We start from the raw sequence: 26,567 nt of genomic DNA on the forward strand, positions 1-26,567 counted from the left end.
CACTTTTTTGTGTGTCATGTTTAAATGTCTTTGTTATTGACTATTGAAAGGGAACAACAGATGCAGAGGATCACCCTCAATTATCTTTTTGTATGTCTGGGTATTGGTTGACTATTTTTTATAAAGTGAAACCTCACTGTAGAGATTCTAGGCCAGGGGTGGAGCTTGTGAGAATCCTTCATGGCTGAAGGTCACCAATTAAAGTGAATGTAGATTAATTTTGAAAATACTTTAGCAGAGAGCATGTAGGTCAGTTGGTGTTCTATTTTAAACAGCTTCTTGAGATTTAACTCACATACCATAAAATCCACCTGTTTTAAGTATACAACTCAAGGATTTTTAGTAAATCCACCAAGTGTTCATCCTCATCACCATCCAGCTGTAGAGCATTTCCAGCCTCCTTGTAAGATTCTAATAAGATCGCTCTTGCCTGATTGCACTTAATTCCCTATTCCTTCCCAGCCCTGGACTGCTATTGATCTTTCTGAACATTGTGTCCAAATGCTACCCCACAATATGCAGTCCTTTTTGACTGACCTCTCTCACTTAGCATAATGTTTTGGACTTTCACCGGTGTTGTAGTGTCGGCAGTGTTACCCTTATTGCAGAACAATATTCCGTTGTATGGATATACCCAGTTTATTCACTTGCCAGTTGGATGAATGCATAGGTGTTTCCATTTTTTGGCTATATTGATCTTTCTCAACTTACAATGGGTTTATATCCCTATAAACCCATTGTAAGTTGAAAATATCATAAGGAGTCAATGCATTTAACATCCCTAACCTACCGAACATCACAGCTTAGCCTAGCCTACCTCAAATGTGTTCGGAACACTTACATTAGCCTGTAGTTGAGCAAACTCACCTGACGCAAAGCATATTTTATAATACAAATTGACTACCTCATGTAATTTATGGAATGCTATACTGAAAGTGAAATGCAGAAAGGCTGTGTGGGTACAGAATGGTTGTCGGTGTTACAGGTCCTTCACCCCCTCGTGATCGCTGGCCGATGGGAGCTGTGGCTACTGCCTAGTAAATGAGAGAGGATCCTGCCACCTTTCACTAGCCCTGGAAAAGATCAAAATTCAAAGTTCAGAGTATGAAAACACAAAAACAAACAAACAAAAAAACCCAAAGTTCAGAGTATGGTTTCTCCTGAATGTGTATTACTTTTGCACCATTGTGAAGTCGATAAATCCCAAGTCAAACCATTGTAAGTCAGGGGCCATCTGTCTAATAACGTCGCTGTGAGCATCATATGCCAGTTTCAGCGTGAATATACGTTTCCCTTTCTCTTGGACAGATTACCCAGGAGTGGAATTGCTGGGTTGGATGGTAACTTTATGTTTAAGTTAGGTGAGTCTTAGTCCACATTTCTGCAGTGGTTGGTTGTCTGTTAAAGCTAACACCCAGAGGTGGTGTGTGTTGGATTTCTTCTTGCCCCTCCAGACCCACTATCTGCCCTTCCTCATCCTGCTCTGTGCCCAGGAGGCTTAGCTGCCCAGACAGGCTCAGCTTGACTCTAGTTTTTGGTGGGTTGGACCACTGGGAGCCACTGGCAACAGATAAGAGGTGCGGAGGAGAGCGGGGTTCTTTTCCAGCTGTCTCCCTGCGGGTCTAAAGGACTGGCTGTGTCCTTCTGTTTCAGTTATAACTCTGTTAGGTGGCCCTTTCCACACAGCTGCCTTTTCCAGCTCTGGCCACTGTTCATTCCCCAGCCCTTTGGGGCACGCAGGTGTAAGAGGCTCTGCTATTCTTAGCCCCAGAGTCCTGTCGTTTCCTTATACCATACCCATACATTGCAAAACATCCTTTTATTAAACTCTCCCCAAGTTACCCAATTTGCAAAGCTGTGCTGTTTCTAGCCAGAAATTCTAGATTCTAGCCAAATCCAATGTTCAGTTAATTTTTAAAGATGTTAAATCAGAGTTCATCAACATCTATGCTTCAGTTAACTGGACTTTCATTAGATGGTCTTCCCTTAGCCTAGCTGATGTTATAATTTCCTGAAGAAATGCAGTTCAAGATATGTGGATTGGCTGGAAATCTTGTACAGTCGCTTCTACCCTTGTAAGAACAAAACTGTCAGATCTGTGAGTGCTGCAGAGTAGCCCTTGGCCTTGAGCTGATTTAGTCTCCTGTCCCACTGCTTCATGGAGGATTCCTGACCCCACTAGAGGGCTGACCATGTCCTGCCTTTATCATATCTTCCTGGGATGGCCTCCTCACAGAGGGCCTAAGGGACAGAGAACTGGGACTCCACAAACCTATAAGAACAGGTTCATGACTATTTTGGTGCCAGCTTACTAATAAATCTTTCTGTGTGGCAGGGTTTGGTTGCAGACTTGCTTGCATTTTGAAACACACCATCTGCTGACAGGGTTGTGGGGGATGAGAGCTGTAGCATTAAATGACCTCTAATTATTGTAGGCTACCAGAAAATCCCAATAATTACAAACACCCAAGTAGGCTTAGGTCAAAGACATCAAAATTTACTGCCTTCCAGGGTTCTAGGCATTCAGGGTTCCCAGTGAGTGCTGCATGGTCACAGGCAGGGTTCCCTAAGGGAGCAGGTGCCCCTGCTCTGGTCAGTACAAAAAACAGCCAAACTAACCCTAAAGTGGGCCAGCCTTTCTGGCTTCCCAATTGGCTTCAGGCCCAGCTGAGCACCACACAGCACCCACCCACTCCACACACATCTCCCTCTCCTTCCTTAACCCCGAGCAACCACTAATTTGGTCCCTATTTCTATAATTTTATTATTTCAAGAAAGTTCTATAAATGGAATCATACACTTTGGAACCTTTTTGGATTGACTTTTTTTTTTTTTTCCACTCAGCCCAGTTCTCTAGAGATCTGTGTGGGTGGGTTCTCGTATCAATAGTCTGTTCAGTTTTATGGCTGAGTAGTATTCCATGGCATGAATGACCACTGTTTAGTGGATGTCTAGCCAGCCATCCACTAAAGGGCATCTAGGTTAGGTGCTTTCCAGTTCTGGGCAACACAAGTAAAACTGTTATAAACATTTGTATATAGGTTTGTGTGTGAAGAGAAGTTTCTATTTTTCTGGGATAAATGTTCCAGATAGCAATTTCTAGGGGGTGAGATATTTGTTAATTAGTTGGTTGGTTTTTTTTTTTTTTAAGAAAAGTATCCTATCTCCCCGAGTGACTTTGCACTTCCTACCAGCAGTGGATAAGAAATTCATTTTCTTCACATGGTCTCTGGCATTTGGTGTTGTCCCTCTTTTTTATTGTAGTCATTTTGATAGCTGGGTATTGATGTCTCATTGTGGTTTTAATTTGCCTTTCTCTGATGGCTAATGATGTTTGCGTACATTTTTTTTTTAATTTAAAGAGAGGTAAAGAAGAAAACAGCAAAAATTCCATCATCTACTTTCTGTTTCTCTGATGTATGAAGAAGCAAAATGCATGACTAAAGATTGTGTGGTTTCATTCCTCCACCTCTGGGTGGTTCCAGTGGTGCTCCCCAACGTCTGGGACTGCGCAGCTGCGGGTCCTGCTCAGCTCTAGTGTGACCAGGGCACAGTGCTTCTCCCATCAGTGTTCTTGGCAGCGACAGGTAATGGCATGGAGTTGGCCCTTGGATTAAAATCACTTCACCCGTTCTGTCTCAGACCAACCCAAGAGAAATAACCTCTTTGTCCTATTTGTGAGTATCATTGCATGTTTACCTGGCAACTTATGGCGGTGTTTTGTCTTTTCAGTGAGGAAATTCTTCTTCCTCATGTCTCAATTCCTCTGCTCTAAAGTACTCCTGTTGCACACTCACCTTACTCTCCTTGACATTGCCTTCAGTGAAGATAGCAGCTTTGAATTAGTTTTATGTTTCACTGGTCCTTGCTACCCTGCGGCTTGACCTCAGCCTGATAATTTCTGATCCAGCTTTGACTATGCCACATTACTGTAGTGTGTGTGTGTGCGAGACAGAGAGACAGAGGTGTACGTAATCCATAGACGTGATTACAAAAAGTCATAAAATGAGTAATGTGTCCCTTATCACTCACGTTAAGAATGAGAACATCCGGGGCTCCTGGGTGGCTCAGTGGGTTAAAGCCTCTGCCTTCGGCTCAGGTCATGATCCCAGGGTGCTGGGATCGAGCCCCACATAGGGCTCTCTGCTCAGCAGGGAGCCTGCTTCCCTTCCCCTCTCTCTCTGCCTGCCTCTCTGCCTACCTGTGATCTCTGCCTGTCAAATAAATAAATGAAATCTTAAAAAAAAAAAGAGAGAGAAAGAGAACATCCCCAGTGTCCTTGAAGCCCGCTATCTGGTCACACATGTCTTGTTATGTGTTCCCCCTCTGTAACCCCAAGACAAAAGCATGATCATGAACATCGTGTTAACAATTTTCTGACTTTAAAAAAAAAGTCATATTATACACGCATGTATCCCTAAACAACATATTGTTTGCAGTGTTTGTTTTGAACCTAACGTCAATGGATTCATTTGTCTTCTGTAATCTGTTTCTTATTGGTCAATATTATGCTTTTGAAACTCATCCATGCTGATGTGTGCAGAGCACAGTTTATTCATTTTCAATATTGCGTAATATTCTGTGACATACATATATCCCGGTTTAGTTATATGTCGCTTTTTGGACGGACATTTTAGTAGTTTCTACTTTTGCTGGTATGAACAGTTTGTCCATGTCTCCTGAAGGTCTTGTGCAAAAGTTGAGAACATGCCCTGGGGCAGAATTGCTGGTGCATAGGTTATACATTGTCAACATTACTAGATAATGCCAACTAGCTTCCGAAGTTTTGGTGTCAAAGTTATACTGACCTCATAAACTGAATTGGGGAATTTTACCTTTTTTTTAATATTTGAAAAGTTGTGCAATTTAGGCATTATCCTTTTTGAGGGGGTATTTGATAGAACTTATCTGTAAAACCATCTGTTACTAGAGTTTTCTTTGTGGTACAATTTAAAGTACTCATTTATACCATTATCAGCATCACCTATTATTACTGTTACTATTTTTAGTGGTAATAGAACTATTTGAATTTTTAATTTTTTCTTGAATTAGTTTTGGAAATTTATATTTTTCTTGAAATATATTCATTTCATCTAAGTTTTAAAATGTATTGGCATAATTTTTTTGTAGCCTTCTCTTCCTATGTTTGAAAAAATGAAAACAGGAAAGGAATTGAGTCCAAGGTTGTCATCTGGTTCACAAAATAACAGAATGTTTAGAAAGTGAGCAGAAGTATCGAGAGGTTAGGTGGTGAGGGACACAGCCAGGTCACCCCATAAAGCAAGTTATACCAGGGCATTTACTCTCTCCCCACTTTCTCTTCACTTTCTGGAATTCCAATTACTCAGCTGTCATTTATATTTTTTTTCTGGAACTCCTATTATTCAGATCCTGAAATCATCCTCTACTTGTCTCTTTATTTCTCACAATTTCCATTTTGTCTCTGCTTTCCTTTCTGCAAAAGGATTTTATTAATTCTATCCTCTGTTTTATGGAACTTTTCACTTTTTGCTATTTGATTTTGAAATTTCAAATTTCTAAGAAATTAAGAATGAAAATTGTTTTTAAGAGATTAAAAAATTGTTTCCATTTCTGAACATTTGTTTGCATTTTGTTTGCACCTTTGTAGAGCTACCTGTCCTTTGTATAGAGTAACAGCTTTTCTTACCTGTCTGGGATGGAGATACATACATGTATATATATATATATATATATATATATATATATATATATATATTTTTTTTTTTTTTCCTGTTTGGCTCTCTATCTTTTATGTTAGCAGCTTTCCACAGATACTCCTTGGTCCGTCTGGGTTGGAGAGCTGGCTCAAGGGGATGAGAACTCTACCTGGACTGTCTGAGTGTGGGGTCCGTCTAGGCGCTGAGTGTGTGGGGCTCGTGCTGTGTTCTGGGGAGCCCCAGGCCAGTGTCTTGATGTGGCTGAGATTCCCCAGGGAAGAGCTAACCTCCTGCCTGAAAAGGCCTGGCTGTCATCTTTCTGGATTCAGAACTGGCAGGGGCATAATTTGTGTGGCCGCTTGCTCTCAGAGAGGAATCCCCTATTCTGATGGTGTATTTTTCAAATCTCCTTGCACCTTTCCTAAGGCTATTTTGTTAGGTAATCCAGGATTAGAATTGCTACATCTTTTTGATGACCTGACCTTTTTACTAGTCTTTATTTTTAGTAACAATTACACGCTTCATTGCCTATTTTGATTGACATTAATAAAGCCATGCTTTTTTTCTTTTTGGTTGGTATTCACCTTATGTTTCTCCTTTTAGTTTTAGCCTTTCTGCGACCTTATGTTTTAGGTGTATTTCTTGAAAATTTCGTAAAACGAGATTTAAAAACTATGCTCTGATATTCTTTGTCTTTATGAGAACACAGTAGTCTAGTCATTTCTGAAATCTTGTAGGTATTGGGGTTATAGTCTAACTGTTGTGGACCTTTAGCCAAGTAACTCAAAGGATCAACCAGTATTTTTTATCTTCAGTGCTGTAAAAACACAATTCTCAAACAAAGTGCATGGTAGCACTTGTTAAAGTTTTATTCAACTTAGTAAGGAAGGATCCAGTAGGAACCCAAATTACTGATTGCAGAGTGTTTGAGAAATAAGGATTTAAATAGTCAGTTGGAAAGGAATGCCTGATAATATTGCCAAGTTAGTTATCAGATGGTCTAACTTTCTACAGGGTTGAAATGTATGACAGTTATGGTCTGTCACCTCTGGGTTAGTTTCCTTGTCAGACTATGAAGTCCTGACAAGTCCTCTGTCCCTAACTTTGCTGTCTGTGTGCTGTCTGTACCTTCTTTGGCTAAGGACTGTTAAAATTCTGTAACAGCAAAGCCCCAAATCATCAGATGAGGCCAAGGCTTCTTAGAAAACATTCTAGGGTGATCTTAAAAAAAAAAAAAAAAAGAAAATTTGGGGCACCTGGGTGGCTCAGTGTTAATTGCTTTCTGTTCAGGTCATGATCCCAGGGTCTTGGGAACAAGCCCCACATCAGGCTCCATGCTCAGCAGGGAGCTTGCTTCTCCCTCTGCCTGCTTCTCACCCTGCTTGTGTTCCCTCTCTCGCTATCTCTCTGTCAAATAAATAAATAAAATCTTTAAAAAAAGAAAAATCAAGCCATCATCATTTTGCTTGTATTTAAGTTTGAGATGAAGTTTTCTTTCACAGTTTAACATGGAAATACAAAATTCTTTGTCAGAAAGTGTGCAAATGGGTTTATTCATTGATAAGGTCAGGTGTAACCTTAGCTAAAAAATAAACTAGAATGGCTAAAGGTAGCTGTAAAATAAACTTTTATAAACAAGAAATTAACTTTGGTAGCATGGGTATTGTAAAACTCAGAATTGGTATAATTAATGAGTAACAGATGGTTGGGAGATGGCACACCAACTACACTGATTTCCATGGAAATATAGGTCTATCCAGGCAGGTGTGCTCTAGTGTTTTTTATTTTCCTTCCTTCCCTGTTCCTCCCTCCACTCTCTTTTTATTCTTCTTCCTTCTCATTTTTTTACAGTAAAATTATATATACACACACACACACACACACATATATATATATAATTGATGTGTAGTTGACGTGTATGTCACATTTTGTTAGTTTCAGGTGTATGACACAATGATTAGACAATTTTATCCATTACTCAGTGCTCACCACAGTAAGTGTAGTTGCCCTCTGTCACCATAAGAAGTTATTACAATATTATTCCCTATTCCCAATATTAGTCCCTATTCCCTATTATTCCCTATATTCCCTATGCCATACTTTCCATCCCTGTGACTTAATTATTTTATAACTGTAAGTTTGTATACCTCTTAATCTTCACTTGTTTCACCCATCTCCTATGTTTACTGCAGCATTATTTACAGTAGCCAAGATGTGGAAACAATGTAAGTGTCCTCTAAGGGATGAATGGATAAAGAAGATATGGTATTTATACACAATGGAATGAAATCCTGCAATTCTCAACAATATGGATGGACCTAGAGGGTTTTATGCTAAGTGAAATAAGCCAGACAGGAAAAAACAAAAACAAAAACAGATGCCGTATGATTTTATTTATATGTGGGATCTAAATAACAAAACAAACAAACAAAACAAAAACCAGAGATAGACTCTTTCGTATTTGTTAATCAGGGACACAGAAGACTGAATTGCTGTCATCAATCTATATGTGGTCCCTCTCTCAATTTCTTTTCTTTCATTCCCATCTGCCATTTCTCTTCCTCCCACATACAAACTTGTGGTTTGATGTATATTCCTTTGCTTATAAGTATTTTTATGAAATGTTTACTGTTTTGTTAATACTTTTTCATTTATGGAAATGCTTTACTAATCCACATACAGAACTGGTTGTTCTATATTTAGTTTGGGGGGAAAAAAAGGCTGTTCTTGTTTTTCTAATTTACTTTTCAAAAAATACGAATTTTTAAATTAACATATAATATATTATTTGCCCCAGGAGTACAGGTTTGTGAATCATCAGGCTTATACATTTTACAACACTCACCATAGCACATACCCTTCCCAGTGTCCATAACCCAACCACCTTATCCCTAGCCCCCCTCCACCGTCCCAGCAACCTTCAGTTTGTTTCATGAGATTAAGAGTCTCTTATGGTCTGTCACCCTCCCAATCCCATCTTGTTTCATTTTTTCCCTCCCTACTCCCCACACACCCCCCACACTACCTCTCAAATTCCTCACATCAGAGAGCTCATATAATAATTGTCTTTCTCTGAATGACTTATTTTGCTTAACATAATACCCTCTAGTTCCATCCATGTTGTTGCAAACGGCAAGATTTTGGGTTTTTTTGATGGCTGCAGAGTATTCCATTATCTATATCTATATCTATATCTATATCTATATCTATATCTATATCTCACATCTTCTTTATACATTCATCTGTGGATGGGTATCTAGGTTCTTTCCATTGTTTGGCTATTGTGGACATTGCTGCTATAAACATGGGGTGCATGTGCCCCTTCGGATCACTACATTTGTATCTTTAGTGTAAATACCCAGTAGTGCAATTGCTGATTCATAGGGAAGCTCTATTTTCAACTTTTTGAGGAACCTCCATACTGTTTTCCAGAGTAACTGCACCAGCTTGAATTCCTACCAACAGTGTAGGAGGGTTCCCCTTTCTCCACATCCTCGCCAGCATCTGTTATTTCCTGACTTGTTAATTTCAGCCATTCTGACTGGTGTCAGGTGGTATCTCACTGTGGTTTTTGATTTGTAGTTTCCTGATGCCAAGTGTTGTGGAGTACTTTTTCATGTGTCTGTTGGCCATCTGGATGTAAAAGACATGAATTTGTCTTTGTTATAGTATAATGAAGTTCAGTTCTCAGTTGCCCAATATTAGGCAAAGCCATGGAGGTCTTGTGTTGAGCCAGTGGATGCTGGGACTGAGGTGAGGCATGTGTGGTGACCATGAACCAGAGAGTGAGGCCCTCCTTAAATTTTGCACCTAGGTCCTTTGCTTGCCTCGTCTCAGTTTGAACCCTGGGAAAACACCTAGATCCCTGAGTCGTTGCATGGAGGGAACTGGTCTTGGACTGTCTGGTTCTCTGCAGAAGACATGGTGTGAGGAAAAACAAACCTCTTTTGCATTGTGCCACTGAGATTCGGGGCTATTTTGTCTCTCCAGCTTTGCCTATCCTGTCTTGCTTGCTACAAAGCAAGAACAAAAACAAGGGAAACACTGTGAATAGAAAAACTAAAACAAGATAGCCAGAGCCAGTGTAGTAAATTTGCAGTCTCAATACACATGATTTGGTTGTATTTCCTGATAAATGACAGACACTCAGATAGAGCTAAAAAAAAAAAAATCTAATGTTAGGTACAGTAAGGTTGAAGGTAAAGGGATGGAAAAACAAATCTTAGGAAAATGCAAAAAGAAAGGAAAGGAGTGGGAGCAATATCAGTATTAGACAAAATAAAATTCAAGGTAATAAAAGAGAAATGGTCATATCAATAAGCAACATATTATTCATATTGAGCCTATTCTATTTCTGACAATATAACCTCAAATACTGAAAGTAGAAACTGATTGAAAGAGAAACATTTGATGAATTTGCAACCACTGTGGGAGATTTCCATGACTCTTTCAGAAACAGTAGTATACAGTGTGACCAGTTTTTGAGATAAGTGTTCTTGGCAGGACTCATGGGACACACTCATGATCACAGTTTCCCTTTGTCTCTTTGAACCTGTCCCATAGTTCTGGTTCTTTCTTTGCCTCTGGTCCCGTTACTTCACTGATCCATCTTAGGTAAAACAAAATCTTCTGGTCATTTCCAGATGCGAACATGTTTTCAGGAACTGTGTAGACAGATTAACATGATTTTGATATCAAAATGGGACAAAGGTAGTGTAAGAGAATTGGGATCCAAATTAAGTACTAAGAATTAGAGCCCAGACGTTTAAAAAAGAAGGGATTTGGCAAAAAGGAATAGATGAAAATGTTCTCAAATTGATTAAAAATAACTTTCAGAAATAATGGGAAACCTCATACTTTGTGCTGAGAAACATTGTAAGTGTTCTCAGTATGGTAGAGAACAGACCATATATTTGCTTTAAGGAGATATTAGCCAAGATAATGAGACCAAAAATATGCAAATATTAGAGAGGAAGGGACAAACTGTGCCTTGTAGAGAATATCATTGTCTTTGGTGAAAGGCCAAGCATTGATGAAGAAACTATTACAATGAATAAAAGAATTCATTTGGCTTGGTGGCTGGGCAGAGTTCCTAATCACAAAGAGTAACCTCAGCTCCAGCCCTACCTTTTGTATCCCCTGGCTCCACTGGCTCAACACAAGGCCTCCACGGCCTTGCCAAGTATTGGGCAACTGAGAACTGAACGTCATTATACTATAGCGAAGACAAATTCATGTCTTTTACATCCAAATAGCCATGAAAAAATGCTCCACAACACTTGGCATCAGGTAACTACGAATCAAAACCACAGTTTTGACACCAGTCAGAAGGGCACTTCTAGTGAGTTTTTTCATTTGATTCTCAGAACAATTTAAGGAAGTATGTCTATTGGTGCCCTCTTTTTGCTAATGAGGAAAGTTTGGTTTGGGTAACTTGTGCTCACAGGTTTAAGTGGTGGAAATAGGAATTGAACCTAGGTATTTCATTCTAGAGTTTCTTCTGCTTTCCATAATAACTTAATCCATGGAAACAACAAATAAATGTAAAGTATCTGCAGGAACACCTAAATGTCCTCCCAGATCCCTACTCTTTTTTCCACGGTGGAACATCATAGCTGGAGGAGGCTGGGCAGCCAGGGGATTTCCCAGACTCCCTTCCACCTACATTGGGCCATGTGACCAAACTGCCCAATGGTATCAAGCAGAAATGACGTGTGTCACATCTTGGTCAAGGTGGTTACAGGAGGGGGATATATCTTCTCTATCCTCTCTTAGTCTTTGCACTGACTGGAACTGGACACCTGAAACAGTCTTAGAAACCTAGTGTTGAAGATGGCAAAGACTTTCTCAGCCATGGGACCTGAACGACTATGTGAAATAGAGTTTACTACATAAGACAACGAACAAATTCATTGTGTGAAACCACTCAAAATTTGGATTTCTTTGTGATGTGAGCTAATGTTATGCTAACTAATGCAAACTAACAAGAAATGTCCAAGATGTATATGAAGAAACTTCTGAAAGTTCTTAGAAGCACACATAAGTTTGGGAGGCATGGATACCAAATTTATGGATGAGACAACTGATTACTGCAAAGATCATAAGATCATAAAATATTATTTCCCCCACCTATCTCTAATTTCTATATACTACTTGACTAGACAATTTTATCATTTGTTTGGAAAGGTAAAATAAGAAAATAAAACAAACACATTTTAAAGAGAATAATAATAACTGATAGGAATGTCCTGTTCCACATATCAAATAACAAAACCTATTATAAGACTGTGATTAAATCACAAGTGGCCTTGGAACAGAAATTGGCCAGTCAGTGAAACAGACCAGGTAGATCATAAACAGATCCATGTACATGTAAGAACTTGGCATATGACCAAGTTAACATTTAAAATCAAGAAGGGATGGAAAAATAGAAAAATGTTGTGTAAAAAATTGCCACTCATCTTGAAAAAAATAATGCTGGGTGATTTCACTCTCACATTAGTCTCAAAAACAAACAAACAAGAAACACAAAAACACCGTAAAGGGTTGTGGGAAAATATATTTATATTTTTGGAGTTAGGGAAGTTCAGAAAGGAAATTTTTCAGAAGACTTCACAAATATCCACAAACCCAATAACATGAAAATTAATATATAATGTATGACCAAGGTGCCATAAAGAAAGGAGAAAATACTTGCTAAGTATATAGTAGGCAAATAATGAATACCCAGAATATTTTAAAAAACCACAAGACCCCTACAAATTTATAAGGAAATGACAACCCAGTAGAAGAAGGGGCAAAGTGTATACATGTAACTCACAGAAACCTACAAAAGAGTGCTCAGTCCCACTGATAATTGGAAAAATACAAATTAAAACAATATAGGGATATAATTCCTTGACCACTAGGTTGGGAAAAGTTGAAAAGGTTGCTAATAAAAAATACTGGCCAGAGTGTGAAGAAATTGCTATGGTGGTATTTTTGGTGGTAGGCTTTATTTAATGGGATGTTATTTTGGCAACACTGCAAAAATTTAAAAAGCAGACACTCTTTGATACAATAATTCCACTTCTTCTTCCCTATCTACTCTAGGAATTAATTCACTTGTATACATAAAGAGCTCTATAGAAGGGAGTTTATAGTAGCAATATTGGTAAAAGGAAAACTTGAAATTAACGCAAGTGCTCACCCAAAAGTGAGCCACGGGACACTAGGAAGCAATAAAAAAAGGATCAAGGGATTCAAATTGGACTGATACAGAGATAGACGTGATATTTAGAAATAAGACACACCCTTAAGGCAAAAATACAGTATTTACAATGCCACTTAGGAAGGGTGAAAGGAAAAAATCCCCGACAAAACGAAGGTGTCTTTCTGTATCTACTCTATGCCCGTAGATGCAGGGAAAAAGGCAAGAGGGTCAACACCAAACTGAAGACAGCAGGAGCCTGGGGCCGCAGGGAAGTAGGACCCAGGGGCCGCAGGGACATATTTTACAATGAGCTTCTACTTGAGTATGTCACAGTATCATTTACTAAGTTAAAATAGAAAAAGGTGTAAATGCTGTTGCTTCAACCCTGGATGTTTTTATTTGGTTGGTTTGGGTGGGAATTGGTGTTTTCTCTGATGTCTCCCTGGGTGATTTGGAAACCCTTGGCTTGAAGATTGAGCTATTGGCTATTGGAGATTGCATATGGTCTTTAATTCAACTTTTTATGTGTTTTCTGTCATATATAATTATGTATTGAAATAAGAACATGGTGCTCACTTCTGCAGCAAGTACGTCTGGGACGACACAGAGATTAGCAGGGCTCTGCACAAGGATGACATGCAGATTCATGAAACATTCCATATATTTGTTAAGATGGCAGATTTTTTGTGCCAGTACCATGCTGTCTTGATGATGACAGCTTTGTAATAGAGCTTGAAGTCCGGAATTGTGATGCCACCAACTTTGGCTTTGTTCTTCAATATTCCTTTGGCTATTCGAGGTCTTTTCTGGTTCCATATAAATTTTAGGATTATTTGTTCCATTTCTTTGAAAAAAATGGATGGTATTTTGATAGGGATTGCATTAAATGTGTAGATTGCTTTAGGTAGCATAGACATTTTCACAATATTTATTCTTCCAATCCAGGAGCATGGAACATTTTTCCATTTTTTTGTGTCTTCCTCAATTTCTTTCATGAGTACTTTATAATTTTCTGTGTATAGATTCTTAGTCTCTTTGGTTAGGTTTATTCCTAGGTATCTTATAGTTTTGGGTACAATTGTAAATGGGATTGACTCCTTAATTTCTCTTTCTTCAGTCTTGTTGTTGGTGTACAGAAATGCAACTGATTTCTGTGCATTGATTTTATATCCTGACACGTTACTGAATTCCTGCACAAGTTCTAGCAGTTTTGGAGTGGAGTCTTTTGGGTTTTCCACATATAGTATCATATCATCTGCGAAGAGTGATAGTTTGACTTCTTCTTTACCAATTTGGATGCCTTTAATTTCTTTTTGTTGTCTGATTGCTGAGGCTAGGACTTCTAGTACTATGTTAAATAGCAGTGGTGATAATGGACATCCCTGCCGTGTTCCTGACCTTAATGGAAAAGCTTTCAGTTTTTCTCCATTGAGAATGATATTTGCGGTGGGTTTTTCATAGATGGCTTTGATAATATTGAGGTATGTGCCCTCTATCCCTACACTTTGAAGAGTTTTGATCAGGAAGGGATGCTGTACTTTGTCAAATGCTTTTTCAGCATCTATTGAGAGTATCATATGGTTCTTGTTCTTTCTTTTATTAATGTGTTGTATCACATTGATTGATTTGCGGATGTTGAACCAATCCTGCAGCCCTGGAATAAATCCCACTTGATCGTGGTGAATAATCCTTTTAATGTACTGTTGAATCCTATTGGCTAGTATTTTGGCGAGAATTTTTGCGTCTGTGTTCATCAAGGATATTGGTCTGTAGTTCTCTTTTTTGGTGGGATCCTTGTCTGGTTTTGGGATCAAGTGGAACAGAATAGAGAGCCCAGAAATCGACCCTCAACTCTATGGTCAACTAATCTTCGACAAAGCAGGAAAGAATGTCCAATGGAAAAAAGACAGCCTCTTCAATAAATGGTGCTGGGAAAATTGGACAGCCACATGCAGAAAAATGAAATTGGACCACTTCCTTACACCACACACGAAAATAGACTCCAAATGGATGAAGGACCTCAATGTGAGAAAGGAATCCATCAAAATCCTTGAGGAGAATGCAGGCAGCAACCTCTTCGACCTCAGCCGTAGCAACATCTTCCTAGGAACAACGGCAAAGGCAAGGGAAGCAAGGGCAAAAATGAACTGTTGGGATTTCATCAAGATCAAAAGCTTTTGCACAGCAAAGGAAACAGTTAACAAAACCAAAAGACAACTGACAGAATGGGAGAAGATATTTGCAAACGACATATCAGATAAAGGGCTAGTATCCAAAATCTATAAGGAACTTAGCAAACTCAACACCCAAAGTACAAACAATCCAATCAAGAAATGGGCAGAGGACATGAACAGACATTTCTGCAAAGAAGACATCCAGATGGCCAACAGACACATGAAAAAGTGCTCCACATCACTCGGCATCAGGGAAATACAAATCAAAACCACAATGAGATATCACCTCACACCAGTCAGAATGGCTAAAATTAACAAGTCAGGAAATGACAGATGCTGGCGAGGATGCGGAGAAAGGGGAACCCTCCTCCACTGTTGGTGGGAATGCAAGCTGGTGCAACCACTCTGGAAAACAGCATGGAGGTTCCTCAAAATGTTGAAAATAGAACTCCCCTATGACCCAGCAATTGCACTACTGGGTATTTACCCTAAAGATACAAACATAGTGATCCGAAGGGGCACGTGTACCCGAATGTTTATAGCAGCAATGTCTACAATAGCCAGACTATGGAAAGAACCTAGATGTCCATCAACAGATGAATGGATCAAGAAGATGTGGTATATATACACAATGGAATACTATGCAGCCATCAAAAGAAATGAAATCATGCCATTTGCGACGACGTGGATGGAACTAGAGAGTATCATGCTTAGTGAAATAAGTCAATCGGAGAAAGACAACTATCATATGATCTCCCTGATATGAGGACATGGAGAAGCAACATGGGGGGGTAGGGGGATAGGAGAAGAATAAATGAAACCAGATGGGATTGGGAGGGAGACAAACCATAAATGACTCTTAATCTCACAAAACAAACTGGGGGTTGCTGGGGGGAGGTGGGATTGGGAGAGGGGGAGCGGGCTATGGACATTGGGGAGGGGAGGCGAACCATAAGAGACTATGGACTCTGAAAAACAACCTGAGGGTTTTGAAGGGTCAGGGGTGGGAGGTTGGGGCAACCTGAGGGTTTTGAAGGGTCAGGGGTGGGAGGTTGGGGGAACAGGTGGTGGGTAATGGGGAGGGCACATTTTGCATGGAGCACTGGGTGTTGTGCAAAAAGAATGAATACTGCTACGCTGAAAAAATAAATAAAATGGGAAAAAAAAAGATGGCAGATTTTATGCTATATGCATTTTATAGCAATTTTTAAAAATGGAAGTATAAATCACTTAATTAAAACCACAGAGAGGGACGCCTGGGTGGCTCAGTTGGTTAAGCGGCTGCCTTCGGCTCAGGTCATGATCCCGGCGTCCTGGGATCGAGTCCCACATCAGGCTCCATGCTCGGCAGGGAACCTGCTTCTCTCTCTGTCTCTGCCTGCCTCTCTGTCTGCCTGTGCTCGCTCTCGCTCTCCCTCTCTGACAAATAAATAAATAAAAATCTAAAAAAAAAACGTCTATTAAAACCACAGAGAAAGATTTTGCTTAACGGGCCCCTTGGTCACCCACTCGAATGTCATCAGTCTCTGGTGAAACAGGGCTGGTTTTTCCTTTTGTCTTCAGGGAAAACTCTAGCTTTTCTCACCGTGGCAGTTTCAGGTGTGAGGAGTCTCGGCCTGGCGGTGACGGGCACAGCGAGGTTGCCTGTTGCCTGTGTCATGTTGACACGCAGCTCTCGGCACGCTGCCACTTAGCCCCCTGCGTTGAGACACTACCCACTCTGAACAAGAGCTCTTTCCTGATCTCAGGGAAGCCTTGGTTTACCCTCTGGTTCCTTATTCTATTTTTTTGTCCTGCTGGGCGCCAGAGAAGTCTCAGGCCCATGACCATGCCCGAGGGAAGTGAACCATGAGAAGAAGGTCCTTGTGAGTAGGAAGGAGCTCAAAACTTCCTGCAGAAATACTGCTTTGCAACAGGGGGAGCTGCCTAGAGCTGTTATCTAAACTGTGGTTTAAAATCTTCCACCTGTTGAATTCCAGCACACATTGGACCCCAGACGTTTCTGACGAGAGGGCATTCAGATTGCGGGTCTGTAGACAAAAGACTAGTTCTTGGCACCTAATGAACACAAAAATTAAATGACTATTGTCAGGTCACCTATAGGTTGGCCCAGTGTGGTGGTTTCGCTCGTAAGCCAGAAAACCTTTGTCACATTTAGACCCAGGAGAAGGAAGCACGCCATGCTGTGACTGTGGGAGAGCAATGCTCCAACTCACCTTTAAAACAAGACTTCCTGATCTGCTAATCATCTTTCTCCTTTCTGGTTTTCCCACCCTCGCTCCCAGCTGGCAAGACGAGGACTCAACGTTGTGCTCATCAGCCGGACACTTAAGAAACTACAGGTCGCTGCCGCAGAGATTGGTGAGTGACCCCCAGGAATCAGGGAGATGTTTGTGGAGCCCACCAACCAAGTCTGCTTTGTCCTTCCTGGAGGGGTTCCTCGGCATTCCTAAGGCTGGCTGTTCCAGGGGCCTGGGGCACTGGCCCTTCTGTGGGAAGCTCATTAGACAAAGTTAAGTGCAGGACAAAAGACACTATCATGCAGCAGGGATTCGTTGGGCTAGGAGATGGAGGAACAGACTCAGGTACACATAGGTCCATTACCTCCTTTGGCCTGTTGCCTTCATCTCCAGAGTTAGTTTGCTGACCCAGAGGTCCCAGCCGCTTTGTTGCTTCTGCTCCTCCCTTCAAAAGCAGGATCTGTTCCGGACTTCATTTCCCTATGCCTGTGCCCTGTTCCTTGCAGGAAAGTGAGGGATGAGGCTGACTGGTGGTTGTCAGAGTTTTTAAAACAGATTTGATCCACGTGTGGCTGTGCAGGTTGTACATGGTACAACTCTATGAGGCAGCATTTTTATTCCAATCTTTTATTATTATGACTCACTGTGAAGTGTTCTTAGTTAATAATAATCATATCCCTCTTTGGGTAATTTATCTTAATAATTAATTATTAATTTAGTAATTTGGAATTTCCTTAATGCAAAGGAAGGAGTCTTCAGTTATGAAGACTTGTAGGGACTGAGACAGACTGTCAGGGAATGGCATTGTGTCCTTGGGGGAGATTTGGGACAGCAGACAGATGTGGGAGGTGTGGAGCTGGAGGCCCAGTGTCCTTCAAGTAATGAATCTGCTTTTGTTCCATGTCTGGATATCAAAAGTACTCTGACAGGGACTAAGACATTCTTCAGTGTTTCCCTCATAATGATGCTAAGATGGGTTTTTTGTGTCCTTTTTGAAAACCAAGAAGTGTCTTTGGACTGAAGGCACCTCCCACTCCCCAAACTAAGCCTCAAGATCACTTCTCCCAGAAATATTCAGTTTAACCCCAAAGCTGAGCAGGCAGAAGTTGGTGAAGACCTGTTGCTTTTATGTCCATAGCAAGCTTCTTCACAAGGCCAAGTCTACATGGAACAACAGAACGGCATGGATGTGGAGGGAACAGGGTGTGGGTGTCTTTGGGCAAGCTAGCCTCTCTGATCCTTAGTTTCTTCCTCTTGAAAATGGGCGTAAAACCTACAAGGTAGTAGAGAAGACTAAAAAAGGTACTGTGTATGTAAATGCTAAAGTGTTAGACAAACACAAAGAATTGCTCTGTCTAAGCCAAAGGGACCTGACACTGAACAGAGGAAACATCACGCTGTAGTCTTACAGCCTCTAGACCGGGGGTCTCATGCCTGAGCACGGAGCAGGGTCACTGGGAGTGCATGTAACAACAGATCCCTGGGCCCTAGTGTCAGGATGTCTGGTTCAGTAGGTCTGGGGTGGAGCCCGAGGATTCATGTTTCTAGTTCAATTTCACGTTCCCAATGATGCTGTTGCTGGGGCCTATGGACCCCACTTTGAGAACCGCTGCATTACATTTATTTTGGTGCATACACTTGTCACCGTAGTAACTCTTAGAAACACCAGACACCATCACTCACAAATCTTTTAGCCCATTAAGGGAGCATTGGAGAAGTCCTTGAGCAAGGGGTGGGATTTGGATTCCTGTTCATTCAAGAGTAACTGTTGTCTCCAACGCAGAGTGCACTACAGGGAGTAGTGTGAAGATAATACAAGCAGACTTTACTAAAGACAACATCTACGAGTATATTAGAGAAAAACTTAAAGGCTTGGAAATTGGAATTTTAGGTAAGGAAATTGCAAAATGCAAAGCTGATTGTAAGATATCAGTGAAGTGATGATCTCAGTGACACTTGGTTTTTCTGTGGTAAACTTGACCTTAACCCAGGACTGTCTTTTAAGCTGTAGCATTCAACAGACTGTTACAGCTCAATTCTTCGGGAGCCAAAATTTTTTTATGGCTCTGGAATGCATGAAATGAAGATATTTCAACCTTCCCAACCATATTTATAATGTGAAAATGGATTTTTCCCCCCACTGACATGGACATTAGATGGGAGGAGTCTCAAAAACACCTTCCTAAAGAATTAGTTTAGCAAATAGACATTGCTGCGATTGATTCATAAAATACTGAGTCAGCATGGTTCTTTGAGAATTGACTCTGGTATTCTGGAAACAAGATAATAATAATGATAATATTTAACATTTTTTCTGTGATAAGATATTTTATAACATACAGAATACAGTGTAAGTCTTGTACTTGGAAGGAAGGTTTGATTTCTAAATTTCCTGTTGAATTTTAAAAATAATTATATTTTTTACTAATAGAAGTGTAAACTATATTATTGCAGAAAAACCAAAAAGAATACATGAGCATATAAAGGAGTTAAATTTCTTTTATTTTTTTTCTTTTATTTTTTATTTATTTGTCAGAGAGAGAGAACACAAGCAGGGGGAGCAGTAGGCAGAGGGAGAAGCAGGCTCCGTGTTGAGCAAGGAGCCCAATGTGGGACTGGATCCCAGGATTCTGGGATCATGACCTGAGCTGAAGGCAGTCACTTAACTGACTGAGTCACACAGGCGCCCCAGGATTTATAAATCTCTTAAAATCCCAATAGCCTGAGATAACGTTTTGGTATATATCCTTCCAGACACATATACACAAATGTTCAACATGGGAATAAAATTTACATACTGTTTTGTAATATTTTTTAAAAAACCATACAACACAAAGGTTTCCCCCATGCCTTTAAACTGCTAGGCAGCCGCAGGGTTGACTCTGCGTGTGGCATTCCACCAGATGGCTGCCCGGCGGCCCTCCTGATACGCTCCCTATTATAGGACGATTGTTTTCCCCTCCAGTTTCCTCACTGTTAGGAAATCATGTTGCAAAGAAGGGCCTTGTCTATACATTTTTTTCTGTACGTGTTTTCTTAGGAAAACTTCCCAAGAAATGGAACTTCTGGGATTGAATATGAACATGTTTAATGCTTTTAAGAAACTTTTGCTACCGGCTCTTGTGACATCTTTTTATTTTGCCTCTACCAGTCAACAATGTCGGAATGCTTCCAAACTTTCTCCCAAGCCACTTCCTCGATACACCAGATGAGATCCAGGTAGGCCTGGGCTCTTCCTGTGGACGCTTTCCTCTCAGTGTGAACTGGGCCCCCGGGCTGCGTCATCGCTAGGGCCTGGGAAGGAGGGCCTGGGAAGGTGTCCCTGGAAGACGGTCAGGCTGAAATTCTGTATTCCACATGGATGTCTGTGGCTTCTCTGTTTGCCTTAGTGCTTGAGACGCAGGCGAGGGCACTATCTTTCATGACCATGTCTGGAATATAGACATCTTCCTTCTTCTCTGCATATCAGATCTTACCTGCCCACTGTCCCATTCTTTTGGGGTTCTGTGTTCTGTTTTATTCTTTTGGGGCTTGGTGTCAGCTCACAAATTTACATCTGTGCTTGTAAGTGGAAGAAGGCCAGTTCTTTGGCTTTCTTGTCTTCCCAAGTCATAAGATTTCCTTCAGCTCCCAGCGTGGGGAAGGTCAGTGATACAAACTGTGTGGTGGTGGGAGGGGGGTGTTGCAAGTGTGGTGAACTTGGTGGACCCATGGCTGCCACTGTGGGGTGTGAGTGTACTTGGTGTGCATTTAACAGTCCTTGAAAGCACTATTGACAGACTCTTCTCCAGGCTGTGACTTTTGAAATCGTGGAGTTATTATACCCATTCTAAACAGGCTGCCATGCTGTTCCCCTGGTCCTATTTAAGCCCCAAGTCTCCTGCGTGGACCAATAACGCCACCCTGCTTGGCATGTCCTTGCAAAATTCCCCTCCCCACCCCATGTCTAACCCCTTCTAGCTCCCTGATCCTGGCACAAGTCTGTGTCTCTCCATTAAGCAGCCTCCATGCTTGCTTTTCTTTCCCTTTTTATGTCTACATTAGTGCTGGCTTCTATCTGTCCCTCCTTTCCTTTCTGCCTATCCTGGGTGATTCCAGTACTTTCTCTCTCGGGCATCTTGTAGCCCAGAACCTCTACTTTAAATGACCATTTGCCTTTCTATTCTCTGTGTTATTGTCTTTTGGGCCCACATAGGCTAACCTTGATTCCTCCATGTTTTCCTTTGAAATACGATGTTTTTAAGGAAAATCCCCCAGTTTTGAAGGAATTAATTTGCTTCTATTCAAGATCACATTCTTCTAGAATCCCAGGGGCTATCAGATGTTTACCCATTGCTGGGGGCACTGCGCAGACACACACTTGGGCCCACTTTGTCCCCTTCTTCTGAGATCAGACGAGAAAGGGCGCTTTCAGGATGGTATGGCTGTAGACCACTTTGTCCACTTCTTAAGCACTGATTGCTTCTCAAGAGAATTTCTCCAATCCTCCGGCTAATTCGTGTTTGTGATTATTTATTACAGAATGTCATCCACTGTAACATCACCTCGGTAGTGAAGGTAAGTAGCCAATATACGTGCTAAATGCCTTACGATATAGTAGCTGTTGAAATCCGGCAACTTGGTAGAAGTTGTTTCTTCCCTGCAGAAGACTTTGACATTGAACTGCACTTGATTGAGAAGCCAGTAGTGGTCTTTTAATTACCTTACTCTGTTTTCATCAAGAAAATACAGTGATAAATTTATTCTCCGGAGTATCTGGATCTTATTTTTGCTTCCAGTTTTGTCACATGTCGGAACATACCAGGCCTGATGACGCTGAAACTTATTCAGGATAACAAGGCAACTTGGAAAAAAAATACATTCCTCTGGTTTTAGTCTTTGTTAATAGTGGAAAGCTCACTCGGTTTGGAAAAATGACTGAAGGCCTGGTTTGGATTTTCTGGACTTTTGATGTTCAATAAATATTTGTTGAAGGGAAACTCAAGTTTGTGTGTATTCTGATCTCATCTCAACCACTAGTTAGTTGGGCAGTGTTGCTGAGTACCTCCCTTGAGCTTCAGGTTCTTCATCTGCTATTGAAAGAGTGTTGGATTAAAAAAAAAAAAAAGATTTTATTTATTTATTTATTTGACAGAGAGACAGTGAGAAAGGGAACATAAGCAGGGGGAGAGGGAGAGGGAGAAACAGGCTTCTTGCTGAGGAAGGAGCCCAATGCGGGGCTCCATCCATAGGACGGGGATCAGGACCTGAGCCAAAGGCAGACATTTAACGACTGAGCTACCCAGGCATCCTGAAAGAGTGTTGGATTAAGGAATGTGTCAGGTGCCATTCAGAACTCAGGTTCTTTGATTCGAGTCAAGTGCATCAACATTTATAGGCATGATTATCACAAAAGGGTCCTATATTGTGCTTTTGAATGAATAAGAAAAAGGCACCCCCTCTGGGCAGACAATTTGGAAAAAGGTGCTGCTTGGGATAAATGAGGCTTTTGGGTGAACACAATGTTTCCCTTTCCTTTGAATGAGGAGAGACGTTCTAACTGCCTGTGAGTGAACCCTGGGCTTTCAGCTTACAGTGACTCCCACAGCTGGACACCTTGTTCAGTATACAAAATTCACAACTATGCATGGCTGTCCTTGTGACCACTCTGATTCACAGTAGTGAATCAGGTATGATCCCTGGTTTGGTGGTGCTGGGACCCCAGTTAGGGAGCAGTAGGTCTCATCTTTATAGCTTGGCCTGGCAGAAGAGGGCTGGTTTCCCAAAGGAAAACAGGATGCTATCAAAACAAGGAGGGAGATGGGTGCTGAACAAACCACGTAGAATTATTTTTAGGTGGGTAAGTTGAGTGGATCTTTGGTCATTCTTCTGTAAGGATACTGGTATTGTATAGTTTCCTGCTCAGCTTTTATTGGTACATACATTCTTTGTATGCTGAGCAATCGATAGTTTTTTTTAAAACCCCAGCTGATGTAATTATAAGTTTTATACATCCAACTGTTGTCTGCTGCCTTACCACTGAAAACTTTCATGTTATTTTACACATCGATCTTTCAGGCTTGATCCATTTGGTCACAGGGTTTCCCAAATGTATTTGACAATCCTCTGACCCTTTAGCAGAGAATTGCTTTGACTTGTTAAAAAATTATATATATATATATATATATTGGTAGGCACAAATTTCCTTAAATAGTGAAGAAAACTAATTGAAGATTAGCTAAGTACCTCATGCCTCAGCTGGCCACGCTGGTTGGAGCCATGACTAATATCTCTTAGTTACCCCAAAGGAGCCATCTGGAAATAGTAGAGTTCTTTGTCAAGGGCAGAGATGCAGGAATGAGTTTGTGGGCAAAAGGAAGTTTGGGTAAGAGACTAAATTTTGGAATTTTTGAGACAGAGAGAGACACACAAAGTCCAATGTTATCTCTCTGTTGGGATCATTTGTCAGGTAAGACTAGGGAATTCAGTTGGGAGGTTTTGAGGAAAGGCTGGTGCTGTCCAAGCATGCTCCCATAGTGCCCTTCATGAGGCGGGTGGAACCAAGGGGGAGGTAATGGCAGGATCTACTCTTCATGCTTCTCCCCCTCCCTCCAAACCCAGTATTTCAGGAAGTAGACTCTTGCCAGTCCATCGCCCACTGCTGCTCCAAGGCCGTGGAAACATTATCTGGAGGTCCCCAGGTTTGGGCTTAAGCCTGTCCCATGATATAGGAGCAATGGCAGGCATAGAGCCCACTTTAGGGCACTCCTGCAGGACCCCCAGACAACTCAGAAAAATAGGCAAAATTTGTCTCTGGTCTTTAGCCTCCTTTATTTTTCTGCCCCTCCCCATGTGTTTGGGTCCTTTCTCCTCCAACCTGCTCCTGAGACAAAGCCTGATGCTGCTCACTTGTCCTTTTGAGAGCATTTCGCTCTGTGGGTTTGCCTCTTCCTTAATTCTTCAAAGGGGTGCTTTGTAATTATGAATGAAATGCTCTTTTAATGGGCTATTTAAGTTCCAGAACTGGTCGGAAAGACGTCTTCCAGGGCCAGCAAGTTGGGACAGGGAAAGCACTTCTCCACACTGCTGTCATTCCAACAGATAGACAGACATGGTCTGTCTATGGAGCTATTTCACAGACCACCTGCAAGCTGCTTATGTGGCTGTGGTTAGATTGAGATGTCCAGCCTGTGCCTTGTATGTGTATTGTTCGTGGACACTGGGTAGATTTCCTGATGTCCCCCCCACTTCTAACTCATGGGTGAGGTTTATGATGGCCAACCCGCTTATGTCTATCTCCCAGAATGAAGAGTATCTGGGGAACCTCAGAGGTGATCTCATGGCCAGAAGCCAATTTCCATAATTTTTCACTGCCCACATTTCCTAGGAAGACGTTCACTTTATGGGGGGAAGAAACCAGAGACCTCTAATGGTTTGCTGCTTGTCTAGATCACCTTCTGTAGGTTTTAGTCAGACTCTAGTGTTGTCAGAATTACCTCTGACAAGTGTCAGCAGAATTCCAAGGCCACCTGAGAGATTAAGCTCATTTTCTGGCTTCCTCCCGCACCTGCTTCCCTAAGCCCCACCCACTGCATACTAAGCTCCTTTGTCAGAGGGCTTAACTCTCTCCCTTCTCTTATAGATGACACAGCTAATTCTGAAACACATGGAATCAAGGTAAGGTATTCTTTTGAAAAAGCACAGAAAAGCACAGCCTCCCTGGCCTGGCGGTTAGCTGACCTGGGGACGTGGGATGGGGTAAAGGGGATGGGTTGATAGGCTTCATCTGTCTGCGGCTTTAACCAATGGTAAAACTCCATGAAGGACATGGAGATTGCAGGAGAAATTGTAACATTCTGGACCAGGCCAGCTTTGCAAACAGATATGTGTATTTGAAGGTCAAGTGTAGCACCTACTGGAGGAAGAGAAGAGCCATTTCAGCACACATTTTATTAAAAACATTAACTCATGTTGAACATAAAAGAGAGTTCAGAGGTTGGCCTGAGATCAAGGCCATCTCTTGTTATTACTCAAATTTGGTAGTAAAAATCGCCACCTATCAGTGTCTCTATTTAGTCCATGGTTTTATTATCCTATTACAACACCCCTTAGGGAACTGACTTTTCTCACGTGGTATTCATTAAACACAAATTGTTGATAGTTTCATCTTCCCTAGAGGAAGAAGGGGTTTGGCCTTATGGTCTAATTTGCAGTTGCTTGGTTTTCCAGATTGAACCCTTCTATTTGGGAAGGATTAAAGTTACCAAATTTCAAAAGGATTAAGTAAGGACCCCTGAGACTCGTATGAGGGTTCCTGTGTGAGCAGAGGATGGACTGTCAAATTCCACCGAAGATAGGATTCTGCATTTGACATCTGTCCCAGTATGGGTCATCTTTAGAAGTTAAAAGGGACCTTGAACTCATGTGGTCACATTTGATAAAGAAGGGTCCCTTGCCCCTTGAGTCATGTCTGATCTAAATTGGTCCTTGGCATTTTGGAGGGGACCTCTTTTGAAGCAGAATCCCTGTTTCCAGTCACCAGGCCTTGATGTCAACTGACTGCTGAGTCATTGCTTGGTGTCATGATCCAGGCCGTGGGGAAGCACCACTCAGTTCTGTCTGGGGAGCAGAACTCGTCTTGCACATGGAAGCCTAGAGAGGATGGACTTTTCCAGTGAAATCACAGGAGCCCCTTTGCTTTCTCTTTCTCTTGTGGTATGTGTCATCAGGCAACAGACCATTCAGAACTTTACTTCTTTGTGTTTTAGGCAGAAAGGCCTTATCTTGAACATTTCTTCTGGGGTGGCCCTCTTTCCCTGGCCTCTCTACTCCATGTATTCAGCTTCCAAGGTGAGTGACAACACGTGGCCCAAGCTTCCTTCTCCTTCTTTCTCTTGTTTCTCCCACTTGGCATTTTCCTCTGAGCTTTGGATCATCTGGCAAGCTGATGGACAGATTGGCATAGAGGACAAATATCCAGGGCCTGTCACCAGATGTTTGGGTGCAGATTAGAAAAAGGCAAGCCCCTGGGCTGATGGAACCCTGCAGCAATACAGTGGGACAGGCTCAGGCCCTGTGGGACTTCCAGGCCCCACTTGTCCCGGAGCCCTGCTCTCTCGCTGCCAGCAAGTAACATTGGAGATTTCTTCTGTCCTAGGGGCCTGGCCAGATGTCTCCATGTCCTAGTCCCAAAAACAAACCCTCAGAGGAGGGGATGTTCCCAGGCCAGGAGACAAGGGGGAGCTCTTCCTGGGTAGGGTCACCTGGATGCCATGGCCCTCGGTGTGTATTGATCCCAAAATGT

The 26,567-nt window shown here is 41.6% G+C and overlaps 1 protein-coding gene and 1 pseudogene across 1 annotated transcript in view; both read left to right on the forward strand.

Annotated features, from left to right (window-relative positions):
* The window catches only part of HSD17B3 (hydroxysteroid 17-beta dehydrogenase 3), a 42,813-nt gene that overhangs the window by 10,644 nt on the left and 5,602 nt on the right, over positions 1-26,567 (forward strand). The window contains exons 3-8 of the mRNA XM_046023518.1: positions 17,330-17,405; positions 19,068-19,175; positions 20,436-20,503; positions 21,806-21,841; positions 24,906-24,940; positions 26,032-26,113. Of these exons, the coding sequence (XP_045879474.1) occupies positions 17,330-17,405; positions 19,068-19,175; positions 20,436-20,503; positions 21,806-21,841; positions 24,906-24,940; positions 26,032-26,113 (405 nt within the window). The remainder of the gene's footprint in view (positions 1-17,329; positions 17,406-19,067; positions 19,176-20,435; positions 20,504-21,805; positions 21,842-24,905; positions 24,941-26,031; positions 26,114-26,567) is intronic.
* On the forward strand, positions 13,441-13,536 carry LOC123953680 (annotated as a pseudogene).

Source organism: Meles meles, chromosome 11, assembly GCF_922984935.1.
Source record: "Meles meles chromosome 11, mMelMel3.1 paternal haplotype, whole genome shotgun sequence".
In the NCBI taxonomy this organism is placed as follows: Eukaryota; Metazoa; Chordata; class Mammalia; order Carnivora; family Mustelidae; genus Meles; species Meles meles.